The sequence below is a fragment of the Haematobia irritans genome, chromosome 1 (assembly GCF_050003625.1).
Source record: "Haematobia irritans isolate KBUSLIRL chromosome 1, ASM5000362v1, whole genome shotgun sequence".
Taxonomy (NCBI): Eukaryota; Metazoa; Arthropoda; class Insecta; order Diptera; family Muscidae; genus Haematobia; species Haematobia irritans.
This window is the reverse complement of record NC_134397.1, coordinates 6,929,799-6,951,235: the sequence shown is the minus strand read 5'-3', so window position 1 is coordinate 6,951,235 and position 21,437 is coordinate 6,929,799. Positions and strand designations below refer to the sequence as shown.

Here is a 21,437-nt window from a genome sequence, read left to right as displayed (position 1 = left end):
CCAGGAATCTCCATATTCTCACGGAAATAAAATTATATATGGGTATTTCCAGGATCGATAATGTGACATTCGTACGCCTTTACATGTAAAAAAACATGGTAAAAATCAATATTTCCACAAATATTTTTTACGTGAATACTGCATTTCATCAACACTATTTTTGTTACAAAAGACAAGCATTGGGAACTTGTCGTTATTAAAGAATCTTTGGAAAACATTGGATAGATAACGTGACAAAAAAATGGAAGTCATTTGTGACTTGATATTGAAAAAATCAAAATTCTGCGAAATGTGGCCATTAATTTGTAAATAAATACTCTTAAAGCATAATAAAGAAATGTAGTTTTCCCATTTATAAGAGTTATTTTTATCTAAAACTATTGCTTTATATATTTATAATGTTTTTTAGTGATTCGTAACGTGACAAAATTTCCACATAGAATTTTTCTTGTCATTTTGAGAGTTTGGTCAAAAAGTGAGTGAGTTGAAACTTATTAAGCCAATTTTGACGACATCTATCGAAAAAGAAGAATTAAAAACGTACACAACTTCTAAATCGAATTGAATTACCCGGGAATCCCCATATTCTCGCGGAAATGAAATTATATATTTAAACTTTAATGTATCTGTTTTTTTTTTCAGTTTTATTAATCATAAGTGGTTTATTAGTTTATACACTTCTATGTATTTATAATATATATATTTATATAGTTCAAATTGTAATTGTGTGTATCGTTCATGTCTTCTTGAGTTTCAATCTTTCATTCTCATTCATATATCTTGACTTTGACAATATAATGAGTTTTTTTTATAAAATAGTTTTAGGGCTTAGGGATTTCAATTTTTTTTAATTGCAATTTCTCTTTCTTGCGAATAATTTTTTTTATTTTTGTTTCTATCTTTATTAAGTAAAGAAAGGGAGTTTGAATAAATTAAGAATTGTTAAATTAAAATGAAAAAAAAAATTCATATATAAATTAGTTTGAGCCGTATCTCAGACACAATAGTAACATCTAATTCTAACAAAGACAATCAAATTATCTGAGCTAGTTTTGATGAAACGAGGGAAAAAGGAAACTTAAATGTGATGAAATAATAAAAAGAAAACAAAATAACTAAAAAAAATATTTATGCATTTTTCTTTCAAACTCATATGCAAAATTATATTTTAACATAACTTATTTAAGGGTAGTTTTGTTTTTATTATTTATATAAATTAAATGAATTAAAGAAACTAAATTTTTATCATCATTGAATATCACAACACACAGTTTTGTTTTCTTGATTTTGTTTGCTTACATAAGTTATGTTGCGTAAAAAATAACACAAGTTGTTTTTGTTTTACTAAATTAATGAATAATTATAAAATAGAAAATATAACTTATTAATAAATTATAGGAAAAGTAATGTTTTGTTATCATCATTACAAGTTTTTTTTTGCATTTTTTGTTAATTATTTCTACCATTTTATTTAAGAAAAAAATATTTTTTGTTTGCTGTTTATTAAGTTAAATATTTATATTCAGAAATTCACATGTATATAAACTGCTTTTTCACTACTATATCTGTTTTTTATTGTTTTTTGTTTTTTTGTATTGGCTTTTTGTTTTCACCTTACCTTAAAAATAATTGAGTTTCAATTTTGTTTTGTTGTTGTTAATTATTCAAATATTATTTATATATTTTGTTTCCGTTCTAATAGCTTTGCCAAGTATCCATTATCTTCAGTTCTTATTCATTCCACAGTTTTAAGATAATTTTGAGTTGATAACCGTTTTGGAAAACGTAAACAGATGTATTTAGTTTGAGATCTCAAGTTTACTAAATAATTTTGCAATAAAATAAGTTTATATGAAATTGCACAGTCTAAATGCGTGGACATATTGAAACTTCAAAATGTCCATAATTTGGAGTTTTTAAATTTCAAATACGTACACATATATTTACATCAGTTAAAACAATTTGTCTATTTAATATAAACACATTTTGGTTATATTAGTTAGACTATATCCATATATTGTGAATATGGACCCGCCATTTAACGTGATGGACTTAGTGACACAATACTCTCTTGTTAAAAATATACATTATTTTTACTTTTACTCTGACATAAAGTAAAACATAACGATAAATAATGTCGATATTATGGTGATGCTTTAAGAATGAACCAGACTTTCAGATTTTTATTAGTGAATGATATTGGATCTTGCAAGTGAACTTTTGATTTGACGATGAAGTGATGCCTACATCAATTAAGCATGTTGTATCATTGGACTTCATTGATTTTATAGAAATCAAAATTTGTGATTGATATCCACAATTTGCTTTATCTTAAAAACAAACTTTATATTCTGTTCAATGGATTCTAAAGAGTAGACAATACTGCTTAATACCCAAATTCGATTAGTGGATTTTGAGTAATATCAGCAAAAACCGATTAGTATATATAAAGAAAATTGATTTTGAAAGCTGTTACAAGTCTATTAATTGAATCCGAAAATTCGTAATGATTATTAGGAAATTCTAAAATTTTATCATAAATTACAGAACATTCTAAATATATTAGACTATCGAAATCTAATAACAGAATAGGGAAAGTTTTGAAGTATCTGACATTAATTTTGTTTAAGAAAATGAAAGCAGAACGAGAGCAGAATATAATCATATTTAAACAAAAAAACTAACTAATTAACAATAATAGAGATTGAATAAGATGAACAAATTTCCTTTAAGATTGACTTTAGAAATTTAGATATTCATACTAAATAAAATTTGGAAACTATGTCGCTTCATTAAATTTAGATTTCGAATCGAATGTTATTTCAAAAATATATGAGTATATTCATGGAAAGAGTCTAAAACGAATAAATAAAATCAAAAACTATCTAAAACTAAATATTGCCATCCAAGTTCCAATTTAGACGCTGCAAAAAACTAAACTTTTTCCAAATCATCTTCCACTTAAGGATATTGTTTCTCTTAAGGATATTGTTTCTCTTCATCAAGATAATTCTAAGGTAATTGCAATTAAAATACTCTACTCAATAAATAGGGAGATTTTTAAAATTTACGTTTCCTCATATCTGGGGGAGGCTGCAAAATTTCCTTTGCCTTTTCTTGCATTATTTGCTTCAGTCGTGATCGTGTTACAGGTGGAGAGAAATGACCCGCACTTGGTTTTTTTCTATTCAAAGTACTTTCTTTATTTTTTCCTGCATCACTAACATTGTTTGATAGACGTCTTTTTTTGGTAGTCCTTGGCTTTGGGGATGACGTTTTTTCTGTCGCTGCCATGGAACTGGTTTCGGAAGTGTTTTTTCGTTTACGTACGTTACAACACTTACCAGTAATTTCCAATTCTTGTCCATCATCTTTTTTAGCTTTTGCACTCATATGAAGATTAGATGATTTGGCACATTTTAATTTTGCTCGAGATTTGGCTTTGCTTACTTTTGATGAGGATTCGTTAATTTTGGAAATTTTCTTCGAAGCCATTTCATTTGTTTCTTGTGTCGACTTAATGCCACCATAACGGCTACAACCTATGAGATCCAGTTTTTGATTCCCAACTGTAGGTGATTTTAATTTACTGGGTCTCACAAATATTTCAGCTGTACGATTATTTGTGGTTTTCCTTGAGTTTGAATAGTTTGCTGTTTCAATGACATCTTCTTTTGCACGGGCGTTGCGTGAACCTTTAATTCTTTGCAAATCCATATTACCTACAGTTCCTTTTGAGGCAGAGGTTAACATTTTTACCGATTGAATGTTAATTAAACTCTTCATATGGGCTACGAGGCAAACAAATGCTGATTGATGATCCGAGTGAGTAAACAAATGCAATGTGCTGAAAAAAAAAAACATGAGAACATTCTTTTTAGTTATATTAGGTTAAACCAGAATAGAGGAACCCCGATCTTGTATTTGTAACAAAGGTTTTAACAAAGCAATGATTTACAACTTACCTTGGTTTTGGCTTATATCGTTCATAGTATTCCTTATTCTCTTGTTCGTCGTTGGCGTTTTTATCTCTATTATCAGCCTCAAACTCTTTTCTTTCTAGTCTTGATGGTGGATCTTTTCTCTTTCTATTATTAACATCACAGTTTGATTTTAATATAAATTCAATTTTTTTCGTGGCAAGATTTGCTTTGGGAAAACGTAGAGAACTCCCACGAGATTTACTACCGCTGCAAAAAAAAAAATGTTTCCAGTTTTATATTAAAGTTTGATTATAGTTTTGCCAAATTGCTAAAAGTGAATACATGATTAGACTATCTTGATTCATCACAGACTAATGGTAATTTCTCTAAACAAGTTGTAAAACTATCTAATGTCAAGAAAAGTTGCCTCATTTTAATATAAATTCAATGGTAGAATTTCGGAATTACCTCTTCGATGGCGTTGTGGGTACCGTGCGTATTGGTTTAAAATGGCACATTTCTTTTTGGAGACTATCAGTACTGCTATTTTTTTGCCTTTCCTCTGCATCTCGATGTAATGTGGTGGGTGGTACTGTGTGAAGTTTCGGTGGAACACCAAGTGACTGGGATTTCTTGCGGACTATGGATAATGGTAAAATGGCCGATGTCATTGACGACGATGATGAGTTGTTTACCATGGACGTTGATGAAAATTTACTGGTTGCCAATGAAGATGACGATGATGATGTATTCTGAGATGAAAATATTGACTTGGAGGTATTGTAGTTGTTGCTGCTGGTGGAACAGTTGGATTTGTTCGATGTTGTTGTGGCCTGTTGGCAATTGCGTGAAAACGTTGAAGCCGTAGTGACAAGAGCCTTCTGCACATTATCCTTGAGTGTACTAATGAATGATGAATTAGACGTCTTGGAATTGTCTGCATTTTTTTGGGAATGTTGATCAGTATCATTGGAAGATTTTATGTTTTTATGATTCGTTGTTGAGTGAAAAGTGAAGTTGTTGGGCTTTGTGGAATTACTCGATGTGGAGACCGAGGACAATGATGGTGTAGATGTTGCAGGCACAGCCGTTGAAGAAGTTTGTGGAGCGTTGCCATTGTTGTGCAGAGTATAGACTGTTGTCTGTCCTGGAGTGGCCACCAACATGGTTGCCCGGTTTGATGTTTAGCTGAGCAATCAACAAAGGCCTACACCTAAAATATGTTTTGCAGTGCCATTTTTTCTCGATTCATTTATTGAATGAAGCAAATCTAAGGGGAAATGAATAAAATTATTAACTTTGATTTTTTTACACTTTAGGAATATCTAGATTTCAACATGAATAAATCGAATGGACAGCAGACTCCCTCTTTCACTCTACACTGCAGACAAAGTACTCACACAACTCACTCACACAAAACCAATATTGCTATTTGGAAGCCGGTTCCTGATGGTCTATAGCGATGAACAAATTTCATAAATTAATGTAATACAATTAAAATGCTTTAATTGTAATTCAGCTATTTTGGTTTTCCTCTTGAATTTCATTCATAATTTTTTATCCCTTTTATCTTGTTCATTATTACTATACTATGTTTTACACACTCTCATACTCCCTCTCACACACATGCCAGTCATAAAACTCTTACGTTGGTTCGTAAATCGGCTCTTATTGTTTTTGTAACTGCTCACCACTACATGTCTACTTTACGCAAATTTTCTTGTTTTCTGCATTAAACAAACTAGCTGGTTTTATACTACTTACTTGATATATTTCTTAACTTAATAATCAATTCACTTGAATTTGGAGAATTTTTATGATAAAAATGTGACGATATATTAAATTTCGACGATTAAAAATAATATTTAACTCAAACTAGTTTTCTTCTTAATTTTCTTCTAAAGTATAAACAGCTGATATGCTTGTATACGACGACTTTAGGCCAAAGTCGCTGTGTTCTGAAATCAGCGCAGTTAAATACTTGGGTGCGGGGCTCGGAACCGCTGTTAATAATGACGGCGTCCAGTTCTAGAACAAGGCCGGGTGACCAATATGCAACAGCGACGATTGAATTTTGCGGAAACGCGACATCTTTATATAAAAGTCTTTGATGTAAATACCACAGCTGATTATTTTTCCAATAGATGGCGTTTATCTGTATTTATTTTATTTCCTGAAAACATTGTTATTTCGCTTAAAAGTGATTGTTATTCAGATATTTTACAGACACGCTGCCTCCATCGAGAATAAAAACACTGGCTGATAGACGCTGCAACACGTAACTTGCCACTTGTAAATCAACATCATACTATTAGTAATGAAAAAATTATGTTAAATGTGTGTGGTGTGATAGTGGTATAAATGTTATATTTATAAGAATTTATAAATGTTTAATCAAATTAATAAACATCTAAACAATCATGTTTTACTTGACCATAATGATTCTTTTACAACTATCTTAAAATGCACTTTTTCTGATTGTTTGAAGGGGCTCTTACCCTGCCAGCATTTCAAAGTTCCATTTCATCCTCATCGCTACCACAGACTCGTAAGTCACACTGCAACAATCGCCAACTGTGATAGTATTTTGCCATCACTATTCGCATGAAAGTAGTTTGCCATCACTATTGTTACAAGAGCCACTTTATATTTGGTGAAACACCAAGCACAACTAGCTTCTTCCCTGCCAACATTTTTTGAATTTGGGGGCGCTTCTGAGAATCCCCACTACGTCGAAAACAATCATATACGACATCAAAAACTCGTCGGAAAAGCGCCGTCACTATTGAGAAGTTGTGCCACGCCAAGTTACTACGAAAAAGTTTCTCATCAGTGCAATTATTAGGTGCCTATTTAGATCAATTTCGATGGACGCCAATAAGAACCCCTGCAAACTATCAGAAAAAGTGCATTTTAAGGCAATTGTAGAAGAATCATTGTGGTCAATTAAAACACGATTGTGTAGATGTTTATTTATTTGATTAAACATTTATAATTTCTTATAAATATAACATTTTTCGGTTTATCTCATCACATTTAACATAATTTTTTGCATTAATAAAAGAATGATGTTGAGTTATAAGTAGCAAGTTACATATTGCAGCGTCTATCAGCCAGTTTGTTTATTTTCGATGGAGACAGCGTGCCTGGAAAAATATTTGAAAAACGATCACTTTATTCTATTTGGAAGGTCGAAAATTGTTCACCATAACCTTTCACAATTTTAAGCGTAATATCTATGTTTTCAGAACTTTATTTTCGTTTTTATTTAAATAAAATATAACAAGCTGGTTGCGCTTGGCGTTTCACAAAAAATAAAATGGCTATTCTAACAGTAGTGATGGCAAAATACTTTCATGTACATTTTGATATGCTTTTCATGAACTTTTTGATATGCTTCCACCATCACAGTTCGCGATGGTTGTGGTGACATTTACGAGTCTGTGGTAGCGATGAGGATGAAATGGAACTTTGAAATGCTGGCAGGGTTATAATTTATTTAAATAAAAATGATAATGAAGTGCTAAAACATAGTTATTTCGTTTAAAATTGTGAAAGGTATATTGGTGAACAATTTTTGACTTTCCAAATGGAATAAAGTGATAGTTTTTCAAATATTTTTCCAGACACGCTGTCTCCATTGGGAATAAAAGCACTGGCTGATAGACGCTACAACATGTAACTTGCAACTTGTAACTCGACATCAATCTTTTATTAATATGTTAAATATATTAAATGTGATAGTCGTATAAATGTTATATTTATGAGAATTTATAAATGTTTAATAAAGTTAATAAACATCTAAACAATCGTGTTTTACTTGACCACAATGATTCTTTTAAAACTATCTTAAAATGCACTTCTCTGATTGGGGTTCTTATTGGCGTCCTTCTAAATGTATCCAGAAGGGCACCTAATAATTGCACTCATGCGATACTTTTTTGTAGTAACTTGGCGTGGTACAACTTCTCAATAGTGACGGCGCTTTTCCGAGGAGTTTTGGATATCAATTCTTTCTTGGTAGCTTCGCAGTTCCTCTCACTAGGAAAGCTATTCTGTATCCTATTTACGCTGTTATATGTTTCGTTTTTCGCATATGTGAACTTTATATTAGGTATTACAGGTATGAATTAACGAATGAGTTATATTTTATTTTAGTCCTTAATAGCTTGAATGTCCCGTACTGAATAATAGTCACATTTTTAACGATTTTACAGTTTAAATTTAATTAATACAATTGCCTTCTATATACGGATCAGTGCTCATTAGTAGGTATATATATTTAATAAATCTTCTTTACATGTTATTTTAGTCCTTTCTGCTTTGCTCGTCGGTTGAAACTTAAACACATACCAAATATTAAGAAGTGCACTTTCTTGGAAGGAGTTTCGAAAAGACCTGCTTTAAATCCTACTAAAACGGCAAACAAAACCTTGAAATATTCAAACAAACAAATAAGTTGATGCACTTACATACAATATATGATGACATATCGAATCATAGTTCATTCAAACGGCGGGATATTCTTCGATCAATTTTGTACACAGCAGGCGCCATATTTTGTGAAGAAGCTCTTGTTTGTCCTTTCCGGCCAGCTCAATGCTTCTCATCACCGAAAGAAATTCAAAATGAAGAATATATGGGGTTTTCAATATGTGTGTACCTTTGTGGTAACTTTTCCTTCAATACAAAAATGATTTAGAAGCTGCTTCTGAATGAAACCACGAGGAAGGTATGGACAGGGATGTCTTGTCCTAAAATTCTCTATAATTTTTTATTGACAAAAGACGAGCGGTTCAGAAATGATATCAACCTGTACGGTTTTGGCCGCCGACTACATCTTGCAGTTCATATGTACACGCCATGAATGCTGTTTTCATCCCACATTTCCAAAAGCACCTCCTTACGACTGCGAAAAGAATCATTTGATTTGTTCCTATGACCATTCTTGCAATGTGGGAGCGAGTAAGTATGAGATGTATACTGTGGAAAATGGTCTGGTGGTATGGTATACTTGGGTCCCTTTCGAGAGAAAACAATTTTTTTTCACTCTGTGAAAAATGTTCAATTCGGTAGACAATGTTTTGCTGTACGATGGCTATTTTTCTTGCAGAGTGGTAATATTTATAATACTCTCTCCCAGCTCCTTCCATTAAGTGGTAATTTTTAATTTACTCCAAACCCCGTCAATATGAATGAAAATGAATGAAGCTATGTTGCTGGTGTTGCAGAGGTTTTTGATCAACTATTTGTTATTAATTACTATTCCGTCGAGTTTTAAATATTGCTTATTTGCCATTATAAATCATGACGTTATAGCGTTGCCAATGAGCCAGCCAGTTTCTAGGAGAATACAATCAACCTACTACATTAGCACGTTTGGGCTGGGTGACCACAAACGACAAATCGAAATCTGCGGTTGCATAGCTTCCATAGGATGATGCAAGAAATATTTAGGTTTGTTGCATTTGACTTTGGTAGCAGAACATATTGATGGAAACTAATTACAAATATTGGCATAATGATGCTGATATGCTGCATTTGTTTTGTGGAAAGGGGACATATAATTTTGAGGTTTTCTAATTAATTCACATGTTGCCTACAAGCATGTTCATTTAAATGATCGCTTGTGGTCACCACATCAAAAATGTTTGTCAATGTCAGTTTTTAGTTAATAGACAATGCAAAAAGAATGATATTTGTAATGCAGATGGAAAAATTAGTTATGTTGGGTGGGAACTATTTGAACGCAAATAAATAAAAAGTTTGGCAAATGAGTATAGGAAATCATTACTTTTGATGCAGTTGTTCAAATTTCTTCCTAAAGTTCAAGTTGCGAAAATTTTTGCAATATATGTAAGATTGCATTATTTCCCTTCCCAAATGATGTATTTGATACATCGTTTGTATGGAAGGGACCGATAAAAGTGGTTGGTTTTCTTCAAATAAAGTTTCTTTACATCAGTTTGTGTGTGCTCAACAATGTGGCCTATAACAAAACTGTTTGTCAGTATACGTTGGTGTTTATAAAGATAATTTTTTGTTGATGACAATAAATAAGAACTACATGGATAGTGTGTTTCCCTAAAAACTGTAAGGTCCGATCATCTGTCTGCACGAACATTTTGGATTTAGACCTTATTAAATTATATTCACAACCTGTAAAAACGCTTATCACAAAAATTTAATACTTTTGTTCCAAACCAACTTCCTTACAGCGAAAATCAATTTGTAAATGATGGTTGTTTGACTCAAGTTTCACTTGGGAGTAAAGAATTATGTTTGCATGACATCGTATACCAATTTTCAACCGCATCAGATGAAACTTGTTCCTCATGAAGTCAAGTCTTGGGACCAATTTATATCGGAGCTACACATAGACCCATATGAACATGTAGCAAATTTCAATCAGATCGAAAAATATTTTTTATTTCAGGAGGATCCGAAACTCACATTTGGTGATCGGTTTATGTGGGGGCTATAGATAATTTTGGAGAATACCAAACTTAAATCGAATCTGATGAAATTTGCTCCTCCAGGCTCCGGAAGTCAATAATTATGGACCGATATCGACCAATTTTCCTACACAGAAAAAAAAATTTGTCGAAAGTTTTTCCAATTAAAATCTTAATTGAGTTTTAAAAAATATTCAATTAAAAATTTAATTGATTCAACGAATTTTTTAATTGAAACGAAAATCAATAACAAAAATTAATACTATCAATTAATTTTTTAATTGACTTTCAACTAAGTTTTTAATTGATACTATTATTTCTGTGATAGAAGACATTTCAATTAAAAATTATTTGGATCAATTAATTTCGTGATTGAAGACAAAAAATATTTTTTTGTGTGTATGGTTGTAAGAAGACATATTCTAATATCACGTATCAAGTTTCAAACGGATAGGATCCAAATCTGGGGATTGGTTTATATTGGCGATACACATTTCAATATCGCAACAAAAACGGAACTTCCCGGAAATATTGAAATCTGAGACCAATATTTTGATGCGTTACAATGGGAAACGTACGGACTAGGAACTATAAAAGTATCGATTTTATCAAATAAAAACAGACCATTACCAGTAAAAGCAAAATATTTAGAAAATGTGTGATATTATTAAATTTATAAATTCTACAGACATAAGCATACATATGTTGCAATAGACAAAGAATCATTTATTATCAATTTGTTGGCCAAAGCAATTGTTGTGTTTTTTCTGTTTTGTTCATAGTATACCAATGGGGGTTTTCAACTATCAATGTTTAATGGCGAAAGGTATAGCAAAGAAGTAAGTGCCAAAGTGTCCCCCCACTGCGCCGCGCCTACAGTGTATTTCAGAATAATACCCTCGAAATTCATTGAGAAGTTATTAATCTACAAATGATTTTTACTGATGCCGCTCGTTCCTCATCTTTGGCCGGGCGACGACATCAATGCCATCATGGTACATATGTACTTTTCATATACAATATCCATTGAATATTGAGTATTGAAAAGAAGAAACAACAAAATGAATGGGAAAAAGCCTTTGTGAGGGGTAGAGGTATTGAAAAGAAGACAATGAAGGGAAAACAAAACGAAACAAATTGAGTTTTAGGTTCATTAAAAAATCTTTTAAAAAATACTTAATCAATGTTACACTTTATAATAAATTCTCCTCCAAGTCTACAACAATTAATCGAACATATTGGAAAAGTTTCCTCCAATGGAAATTTTATTATGTGGTAGGTTTGATTCATCGGTTTGTGGCTTTATAGCTAAACAAAAAATCTTCCACCTTAATCCCAATTTGGAGTATGTGTATGTGTGTGTGTGTATGGAAATTCATGTATAGATCCACTCATGTCATGGAAATGATTTATGATTATTCATTTAAATTCATTAAACTGATTGAAAATATCTATCGAGGGAACACATTGTGTACAATAACCATACATATATACTTCTCGAACTTTTCACACCTGTAAATTCAATTACTACGAACAATGTACTTGAAAGCATCGAAAAATGACCATGACAGCAGGTTTAATTAATTTTTATTATGGAAAATTTGGCACATAATTTCTTACTTAGAATCGAAAGAAGTTTTTCGTGGCCTCATAGGTAAGGACCTCATGCATGTAAGGGTACATCCGATCCTATTCCGACTACCGAATTTCAATCTCTCAAGTTCACGACGACCCATGATAAAAAGTGTGAAATGATTCTATATAAGGTCTGTTTGCGTACTTTTACTGTAAAAACTTGCAAGAGAGTAAGAATGAATTTTACTCTCTTTGCTAAAATTAGCATAAATGTACGCGAACATCTTTCTGTACCATTTTACCATTAATTCATTTGCAGCTTTTAACATCTGGAGTTGAGCGTAGTTCTGTCTCGAGTAAGAGCAACGGATGATGTATTTATGTATGGCGTGTGTTGGGTATTTCGTAGCAACATCTCTCAGTTTTCACGATATCGTTATGTTTTCCCGAGATATATAATATTTCCCGCCATTCAAAGGAAGGAATGTAACAGACTCTGGCCTATTCTGGAAACAGGGATTGAAGACAGGTTAAGGAATCCGTAGAGGATACAAAGTTCCTAGAATAAGAAAAATTGTGTGTTAAAAAGGCTAAGAAAGCAAATACTACACCGAAAAAAAGTTAACTGTTTTTAGGAAGAATGAACTACCACGCACGAAAATTTAACTAAATTTTGCTCCACATTTTGAGATTTAAGGAATCCGTAGAGGATACAAAGTTCCTAGAATAAGAAAAATTGTGTGTTAAAAAGGCTAAGAAAGCAAATACTACACCGAAAAAAAGTTAACTGTTTTTAGGAAGAATGAACTACCACGCACGAAAATTTAACTAAATTTTGCTCCACATTTTGAGATTTCCACAAAGCGTTGTTAAAACCAGGAAATTTTAATGCCCTGTTGTACTTTTTAACTTCAGTTCACGAAATTACATCATCTCATAGAAGAAAAAATTAACTAAAAGTAAAGAAGAAAAAATTAACTAAAAGTAGCGCCAAATCATGACCATTTTAACCATACAGTAGTTCATTTTTACTATTTTTGGCAATGGTGCGAATATTTTCATTTGTTTTAGTTCATATTGAACTTATGTTTGCCGTCATTGAACTTTATACTCACGTTTAGTTCATACAATTTTTAATACATACTTAAGAAAGGTAAGATTTCATTAAGCTGTGAAAAATTTCGATAAAAATAATAAAATTTAACTACAAGCAAATAATTTTTTCCAATAAAAATAAGTTAAATTTAGCGTTAGTTTAACTACGGAAATTTTTTTCTGTATAGTTTGGTGTGTGTCAGTTGATATAAGGCGGGGTTATCGGGAATTGAAGTACCAATTCATAAATGTCCCCTACTGACTGGTCAGTTAGTCAGTTTCTGGCCAGTGTAGACGTCACCAAAAGTCCCAAAAACTTTCATTAAAAAAATTTAATTGCGGTTATACAAACAGTTATTAGATATATTGTACAACTAATCATACAACTCAATTAATAATTGATTCATTTTCGATGAGCAAAATATTGGGTGTAGGTCAGGTTAGGTTAAGTTGTGGAGGATGACAACAATTCTTAGATCGAATTGATGTCCACTTAGACCACTATAGGTCCATTGTGATTCCTCAAGTTAATTTTCTAATTTTTTTTCTTCCTGAAGTGTTCTCATTTAAAGTCGAACTTCCATTTACACGTCTTCTTTAAAGTTGCTTAAACGTTCCAACTAGTATGTTCTTTTAAGCTACACTCCCGCAGATCGGTAAGAGCCTGAAAGAAAAAAGTGCCTAGTACCTTGTATATTCATTCTAAAGGATAATGCTGGAAACTGGCACAAGAAGTGGTAAGAGTCTTCCGGGTCCAGATACCATCTGCAAATGTCACCATCTTTGAGGCCGATTCTTACCACATGTTTCCCAAGTTTGTTGTGTCCAGTTATAATTCCAATTAAAGGCCTCATATCCTGTCAATTCATTGCCATTAGAATTTCGTAAATCCTATGGTTCTTTTCGTCCCATATCATCGTGGTTTTCTCTTTCGATTTTGGGTGTAAGATTCAACATTTTGGCAGAAAATAAATTATAAATATTTTTTTAAAATTTAAATAAAATTTAAAGCTACATTTAATTGGTAGCTAAATTGGAATAGATATGAGCCGAATTAATCATCGGCACGGCTTCATTTTCTGCTATATACCAGACTTCAATTAGCAAACGAACCTATTGATTGTTTTAATTTAATGGCAAGTAAAGGATTAAGGAGAATTATTAATTGGACAAAAACACGTTGCCAATCGATTGAAGCTTGCCTGATGCTAGTAGTAGCATTAATTATTTAAATGAAGTCAAACCGTGAGTGATTAGCACAGCTTGAGTGAAAATTTAATTTAAGCTCTATAATTTGCCTAAGTTTGTCACACCATCATCCATTATGAGGGAACAAATCATATAAAACATTTCGCATTGCTAGCCCTAAAGAGATCATTTAAACGGTCGAATGAGCTAGCAATGGATCGATTGTATGAAATGGGAACCGCGAACCGGAAGGAAACCAAAAGGTGGTATTTTTTTTTTAATATAACGTATATATGTGATGTATATATGTGAATGCATGAGAGTGGGTACTTTACATGAACTGTGCGCGTTAATGAGCGCTTGCTCCCTATGAGACCACGAGCGAATGGAGCACAAGTGACAGTTGACACCACAAATGTCAGCAAGAAACCATATTCAAAAGAGAACAACAACAATAATAATAACTTTAACCAAAAAGCCATGCAGAGTTGGCCGTCATCATGTGGATGAATGCAAAAAAAAAAAAAAAAAAAAACGTACTATTCTTAAACTAAACCAAACGCGAGGCACGTACGACATTTATTCCTATTGGTATTTTCTGTTATATTTAGGGTTGCCAATGGGGTTATTTGAAACACAGGGAAATTTTGCATCATGGTGTGAAAACCTGGATTTTTTTTATAAAATTTTCTCCAAAAGCCATGGCGATCTTTATTAGTTATGAAAGTTTGCCAAGGTTAGGTTAGTTCAGGTATAGTGACAACCCGATATTTCAGACTCACTTAGACTATTCAGTCCCTTGTGAAACCACAGTGGTGAAGTTCTCGCTTATAGTTTGCCAACAATATTGTAGCACCAGTACTGATACTACATCTCTTATTTTGTCAAGGTCTGTATTAAAATCGGTATTAAAAAATATTTTTTTTATTATAACTGTCAAAAGTGGAAATGAAAAGTTGTATTCACGCAGAACCACTTCTAAAAACCAACACTCGCGCACGATTTATGAAAATTCCCGCTACAATTTTAGAGATTCACGAAAATTAATGAATTTTTTGTGAGCTTTATAGTGAATGTGAATTACATCGCAAATGATAATTTTTTTGTGAGCTCGAAATTTGTCGTGATCGAGACTTTGAATAAATTTTGTTAACGCACCTTCACGAATAGATTTCTTTTTCACGTACGACAAATTTGGTTTCAATTCCATTCACGCACGCATGACTTTGAATTTCCTTACGACTCACGTGAGTAACGCGCACATCTCTAAACAACATTACGTCCAAGGACCCATTCTTGGTTTTTCGAGCCAATTTAGCTTGATGACTAATGCGCTCAAGATACGTTTTCGATTTTTATTCCAATTTCCACCATTATTGTAGTGACTTCAAATAATTTAAATTTAAGTGTGTCTTTCTATTTTAGTAAAAGAGGGATAGTTTCCGAAATATTGGTTGGAAAACCCCATCAATAATGTCACCCTATCATGAGAAAATTTTTATGCAATATCCAAATTGGCTTAGAATTTCCTTATCTGTAAATTCTCGTGCCGTTTGGCAACACTGGCAACTATAAGATTTGAATAATTTTGTCCATAAGTCCGAATGAATTTCGAATAGTATACACGCTCTTTTTTCCAACTTTATTTGCTCTTGTGGTAGTTGTTGTGATTTTGGATTGGTTCATTTTGTATGTGGCTTGGTTTTTTGGGTTAAGGCGCGTGCTGCGGTGCTGCCGCTATGGGAGGGCCAAACAAGTACAAAATCATGTACGAAATGTGAAAACCGCACTCAAGTTTGACGATCTGATGTCCAACCGCGATGGGCTTCTGTTAACTGCACTACTAGTAATTTAAGCATCCAGCCAGGCAACAACTACAACCACAGACAAGGACTGAGAATAGGCTACGAAATATTTGCTCGTTTTCACCAATGTCCAATAATTACACGGCTGCCATTAATAACTACACTTTGGGAAGTTAAAATTTCTATTGTTCTCAGTTTCGCTCCACTATAAATCTATGGAAAGCCTAATATTGTTTGTTGGCAACAGGAGTTCGTTTAAACGAGGGTGACGAAAGAAGGAAAGGATTTCACATGACCAATGTTAGGAACCATAAAAGTTCAAATTAAACAATAAAGTCAAAAGTTAAGACTATAAGAAGCTTGAAGATTTCTGTCAAAATTTGCATATACAAATGACAAACCAACAGTTAATTTCTCATATATAAAACTTATGGAATTCGCATAAAATTGGTATTATATATAAGGAATAAAAACAACAATTTTATTTTCAACCACAAAGAAATCAATGTTTTCCCATTTAGGTTAGAAATACAAACTTTGTAAAGTTTTTCAACTAGTTTCGAATAAAAAATTACTAATTCGAAGTGAACTTTCGGAAAATTCAAGTCAGCTGTTTTAGCGATCCTACCTTGTTACTACAGCATGTTGTCAAAATCAGCTGAACTTTTATGTCCATATTCAAAACAGATTGCTGATCGAAATTTATATGGTAGTGTTTAATTGCGGTTATTATGCCTCCCTCGTTAATCAATATTTAATCTGTAAGTCATCCTGAAGAATCTCAAAAACATTTGGCGGCTTCAACCCAAAGTTCGATGTAAAATAGGATGTTAAAAGATCCCTCTTTGTTTTCTTTCTTGGGGTTAAATTTGTTTTGTCTTAAGCTAACACAACGTGCCGCTTGCCATGCTTTTGGGAGTACTTTACCAAAACCGTTTTATACCGTCTGCGGTATTGCAAAATTCCCCACCTGTGGTGTTGCATTGAATCTCAAGTGTCCTTGCACGTACTTCCACAAAACACTGCTTATGAAAAACTAAAGATTTTGCTTTGTACTTGGTGATTATATGCATAAAGGATTTTTAAAAATAAAATTGCGAATATTTTCGTTATGATTTTCGTATAAAAAATGCCCATTGAGATATTGTTCTAATGAAACAGCCTTTCCTAATGCATTATAAGTATGAACGTATCCTTTTCAAAAATACAATATAATAAGGTCAAATGTAAAGATTAGATAATAGCTATATGATATAATTTAGTTCAAAATATTTCAATAAATTATGTATAATTATCGATATGGTGTGATGTATTAGGATCAGATGACCACAGCTGATCGCTGAAACCAAAATATGATTATGTTGTCTATTATACCAAGCATTTATTTTGTACACACGCAGAGAAGAAACATGATTGTCACGATCATATTCGAAGAGCAAAATAATATTATAGGAGCTATTTTTGCAGCGACCATGTATCATTTTTAAGTGCAACCATGTTGGCTCAGTGAACATGGTTCTAAGAAAAATAAAATTGTCCTCATCTAAAATGTTATTATATTGATAAAAAGAATTTTGTTTGAATCAAAAGACAATGGACACGATTTAAAATGTTATGGTATTCGTCAAACATGTTTTTCTTCCAGTTAAAAGAACATGGTCACAGTCTAAAATGTTTTGATTTTTATGAAAAAACTTTTTTCGTCGTCGAAAAAAGGACGCCACTTGAGAAAAGAAAGCACAAAATTAACATTGTTTATTTGTTTTTATTTATTTATAAACTAATTCATTGTTTATTTGTAATTATAATGTCGTACAAGCAAACATCATATATTTGTACACAATCTATTTTGGTTCAATTTCAACAATAAGTAATCATTCCATATTTACTTCGCGCCCATCAAATGTACACCCACAGACATCGTGTAACTGCAAATAAAAATAAATTATATCATATAGCAAAATGCAGAAAAAAACAGGTACATTTTTTCAATTACACTTTCCTTTTTTGTATTCACATAAAACCACGTGCCACTTCTGAATAAATAAATTAACACAAAACACAGTAATTCCGCATTTTCCGCCCATTCTAAGAAACAATCAACACACGACTGACACGCAAAATGAAAATCGTGTGTACCTGCTCAATGTTTTTATAAAATTCTTTTCGCTGCAAAAAATTTTAAAAATTAAATGGTCACGAAAACAATGTACATGGTCTTTTTGAAAAAGAATATTTTTGAGTGCAAGCATATAATGTTCATAAACTAGCATAACATGTTTGGGACATATATGTTAATATGTTAGAACATATTATGTTTGGGACATAAAATGTTTTTAAATATAATATGCTTGGATGCAAACATATATTAATTTAGAAATAGCCTATAAACATATATGTGTTTAGTAGCTTGGAGCGCTATTTAACAGGGAGCGATATTGAATTAAGTTGGTGGTTGTTGCTTGTTATTACAAAATTAACATTTTATTTTTCGTTGGGCAATTGATCAGCTACTTCTTTGATCCTTACAAACTGTGTGGTCCGCTGTTCGAATCCCCGTCCGGAAAAAAGTTAAAATTAAAATAAAAAAAAATCATACAATTGAATAATTTCTTCTACAATGTTTGTATTACAGAAAAAGGTGCTAAGAACTAAAAAATCTCGTGGAAGTGAGAAAGATGTGGGGGAATATACAATTGGGCAGAAACAAAATTTTGAGCATTCAGGTCGAAAACCTATGTTGTTAGCACCTATATTACCTGTTTATTTTCATAATTCATTATGATTGTAAATATATAAATAAATAAATAAAATTTTGAGCACAATATTGTTTGAGCACAATATTGTTTTTTTAAGCATATAATATTTTTGGGTGCAAAATGCTTCCAAACATATTATATGTTCACATAATAACATATTGTTTTTTGGAAGACAACATTATTGAATTTGGATGCAAAAATACAAAATGTTTGGAACTTAGACTACCCAAACATATATTGTTTAGACCAATATGCTTTCAAACATATTATATATTGGAAGAGATCAAACATATAAATGTTTGGGCAATAGCCAAAAATGTATATGCTTGAAGCAAAATATGTTTGGGAGTATATGTTACAGAAGCGATTTTTTGTGAGCGTGCATATAATGGTTCTAGACATGTCTATATGTAACCTACATATAAAGATAAAAAAGTCAAAAAATTGAATGGTCAGGTACATGATTTTCCCTACCATATAATGGTCTCAAATTCTATCATTTAAATAATAGAACGGCATTTGAGAACCATTTAAATGCTTATTACCAGCATACATTTTTCTCTGCTTGAAAATTATTTTTACTAAGACAAAATAATGGTTTTCGCTACAATTACATCCTCTAGATAAGCATTAAATGGATGCGGCAACCATGGCCAAACATGTTTTTTCTTTGCGTGTATGAGTGCAAATCGGGTGGAAGATATATTTATGGGAGCTATATCTAAATCTGAACCTATTCCTTCCAAAATCAATAAGGTTCTATTCCGACCCAACAAACATACTTGTGTCAAAATTTAAGTCGATTGGACTAAAACTGCGACCTAGACTTTGATCACAAAAATATGTTCACAGACAGACTGAACGAACGGATAGACAGACATGGCTAAATCGACTCAGGCCCCCACCCTGAGCATTATTGCCAAAGACACCATGTGTCTATCTAGTCAGTCTCCTTCTGTATGTTGCAAACATATGCACAGACTTATAATACCCTGTTCCACATAGTCGCGCAGGGTATAAAAATAAGCAATTTTTCAAATTTATAGAAATATATTTCCTTCAATTGGCGGCTAAATTTCAGTCGTGATGAGCCGATTTAAACGGTAGCAACGTTTAAATTGGCGGCTTCCCATCTGTTCATAACTGGGCAGAGCGTTGGTAAATTAATTTACTTAATAACTAACTTATATTGATAGTTTGAACAAACATTTAAGATGCCAAATAATCTTCAAACACGCCTAGAAAAAAGGGTCTCTAATGCCAACTGAACTTTATTTTAGTTCATGAAGATTAGTTGATTTTAGTTAAATTTTGCACAATATGAGAAAATATTCCTTATTTGAATAATTTTTTGCTAACTTTAATGACGTAAACAAAAAATAAGAAAGAAAGTTGTATACAAATATAGTGCACAATTTTACTAAAAAATAAAATAGTTCATATTTTCCTAAAATGGCAGAAGTTTGCTTAAATTGAGTTCATAAGTCTCTCAAATGAGTAAATTTTACTAAAATTGTACCTGTCATGAACTTCGTATAGCGCTAAAGACATTTTAAAAATTTTTAAATCCAATTTTTTCTTTCAACATATGAAATTTTCTTAAACAAGAGAATAAAATTAAGTATTTTTAATAAATTTTCTTCAATTTGACAAAAAGTATTAACTTATTTGTAACATGTTGCAATTAGAAAACTATTTTGGTTAAAATTTTCTAAAATAAATCTACATTTTCTTCCACGGTGGGTTCACTTTTTTTTTGGGTGCAGATTGAGCTTCTTCTAGTCATATACACCCTCAAAAAAAATCACCTCTCCAACATATGTTCCAAACATATTTTGCAGGAAGCACATATATTATTGAATACTGCCGAAACATTAATATGTTTGTTTTATGTGAACATATTATATGTTTGGAAGCATTTTGAGCCAAAAATATTATATGCTTGGAAGAATTTTCCCCAAAGAAGATTGTGCTCATTCCCTAACATAATTTTCACTTCCACGAAATTTTTTAGTTCTTGACACCTTTTTCTGTAATACAAATAATGTTGAAGAAATTATTCAATTTTATATTTTTTTTTTTAAATTTTACCTTTCGCCTGGACGGAGAATCGAACCGAGGACCATACAGTTTGTAAGCCAACACACTACCACTGAGCTACGTAGCTGTTATAGTCACCAGTAGACAATTATCGTTATAAGTTACATTTATATAGCATAGTTTGCAGCGCCCACGAGCCCATGCAAGCATAACATTATTTAACAGAAACATGCATGTGTTGGCAACGTGGAGCAGTGGTTAGCATGTCTGCCGTACATGCAAAGGGTCGTGGGTTCAATCCCTGCACCGACCAAACACCAATTTTTTTTTTTTAATTTACACATTTATATTTATACTATATTACATTTTTATAATGAAACTTCGAAATGTGGGTTATTAAAGATTTACAGTCAGAAACAGTGCTTGATATAAACGAAATGGACTGAGCTTTTGGATAAAATATTATTTTTTATTGCAAAAATAACAATTTTGTAATAAAAAACTGGTTTTGGTATAAAAGTTTGAAAATTGGGAAGGAATTCAAAAACTCTAACAAAGGAAGAACGTGGGGTCGAGTATAAACATAAATAATTTTAT

The 21,437-nt window shown here is 32.0% G+C and overlaps 1 protein-coding gene and 1 long non-coding RNA gene across 5 annotated transcripts in view; both read right to left on the bottom strand.

Annotated features, from left to right (window-relative positions):
- Positions 1-1,873: 1,873 nt before the first annotated feature.
- The window catches only part of LOC142220117 (uncharacterized), a 328,359-nt gene continuing 308,795 nt past the window's right edge, over positions 1,874-21,437 (bottom strand). Inside the window, exons 1-4 of one of the 4 annotated variants that reach the window (XM_075289057.1) lie at positions 5,688-5,833; positions 4,392-5,193; positions 3,966-4,190; positions 1,874-3,847 (exon numbers count right to left, since the gene is read on the bottom strand). In XM_075289057.1, the coding sequence (XP_075145172.1) occupies positions 3,061-3,847; positions 3,966-4,190; positions 4,392-5,089 (1,710 nt within the window). In that variant the 5' untranslated portion in view covers positions 5,090-5,193; positions 5,688-5,833 and the 3' untranslated portion in view covers positions 1,874-3,060. Of the gene's footprint in view, positions 3,848-3,965; positions 4,191-4,391; positions 5,194-5,323; positions 5,484-5,687; positions 5,834-21,437 lie in introns of those variants that run through there. The other 3 variants (XM_075289060.1, XM_075289059.1, XM_075289058.1) reach the window with 3 other exon arrangements.
- Positions 6,860-7,225, bottom strand: LOC142240441 (uncharacterized). Its single transcript, XR_012723278.1, has 2 exons — positions 7,136-7,225; positions 6,860-7,069 (listed from the first exon to the last, which is right to left on the bottom strand). It is a non-coding gene; the product is annotated as an uncharacterized LOC142240441 (long non-coding RNA).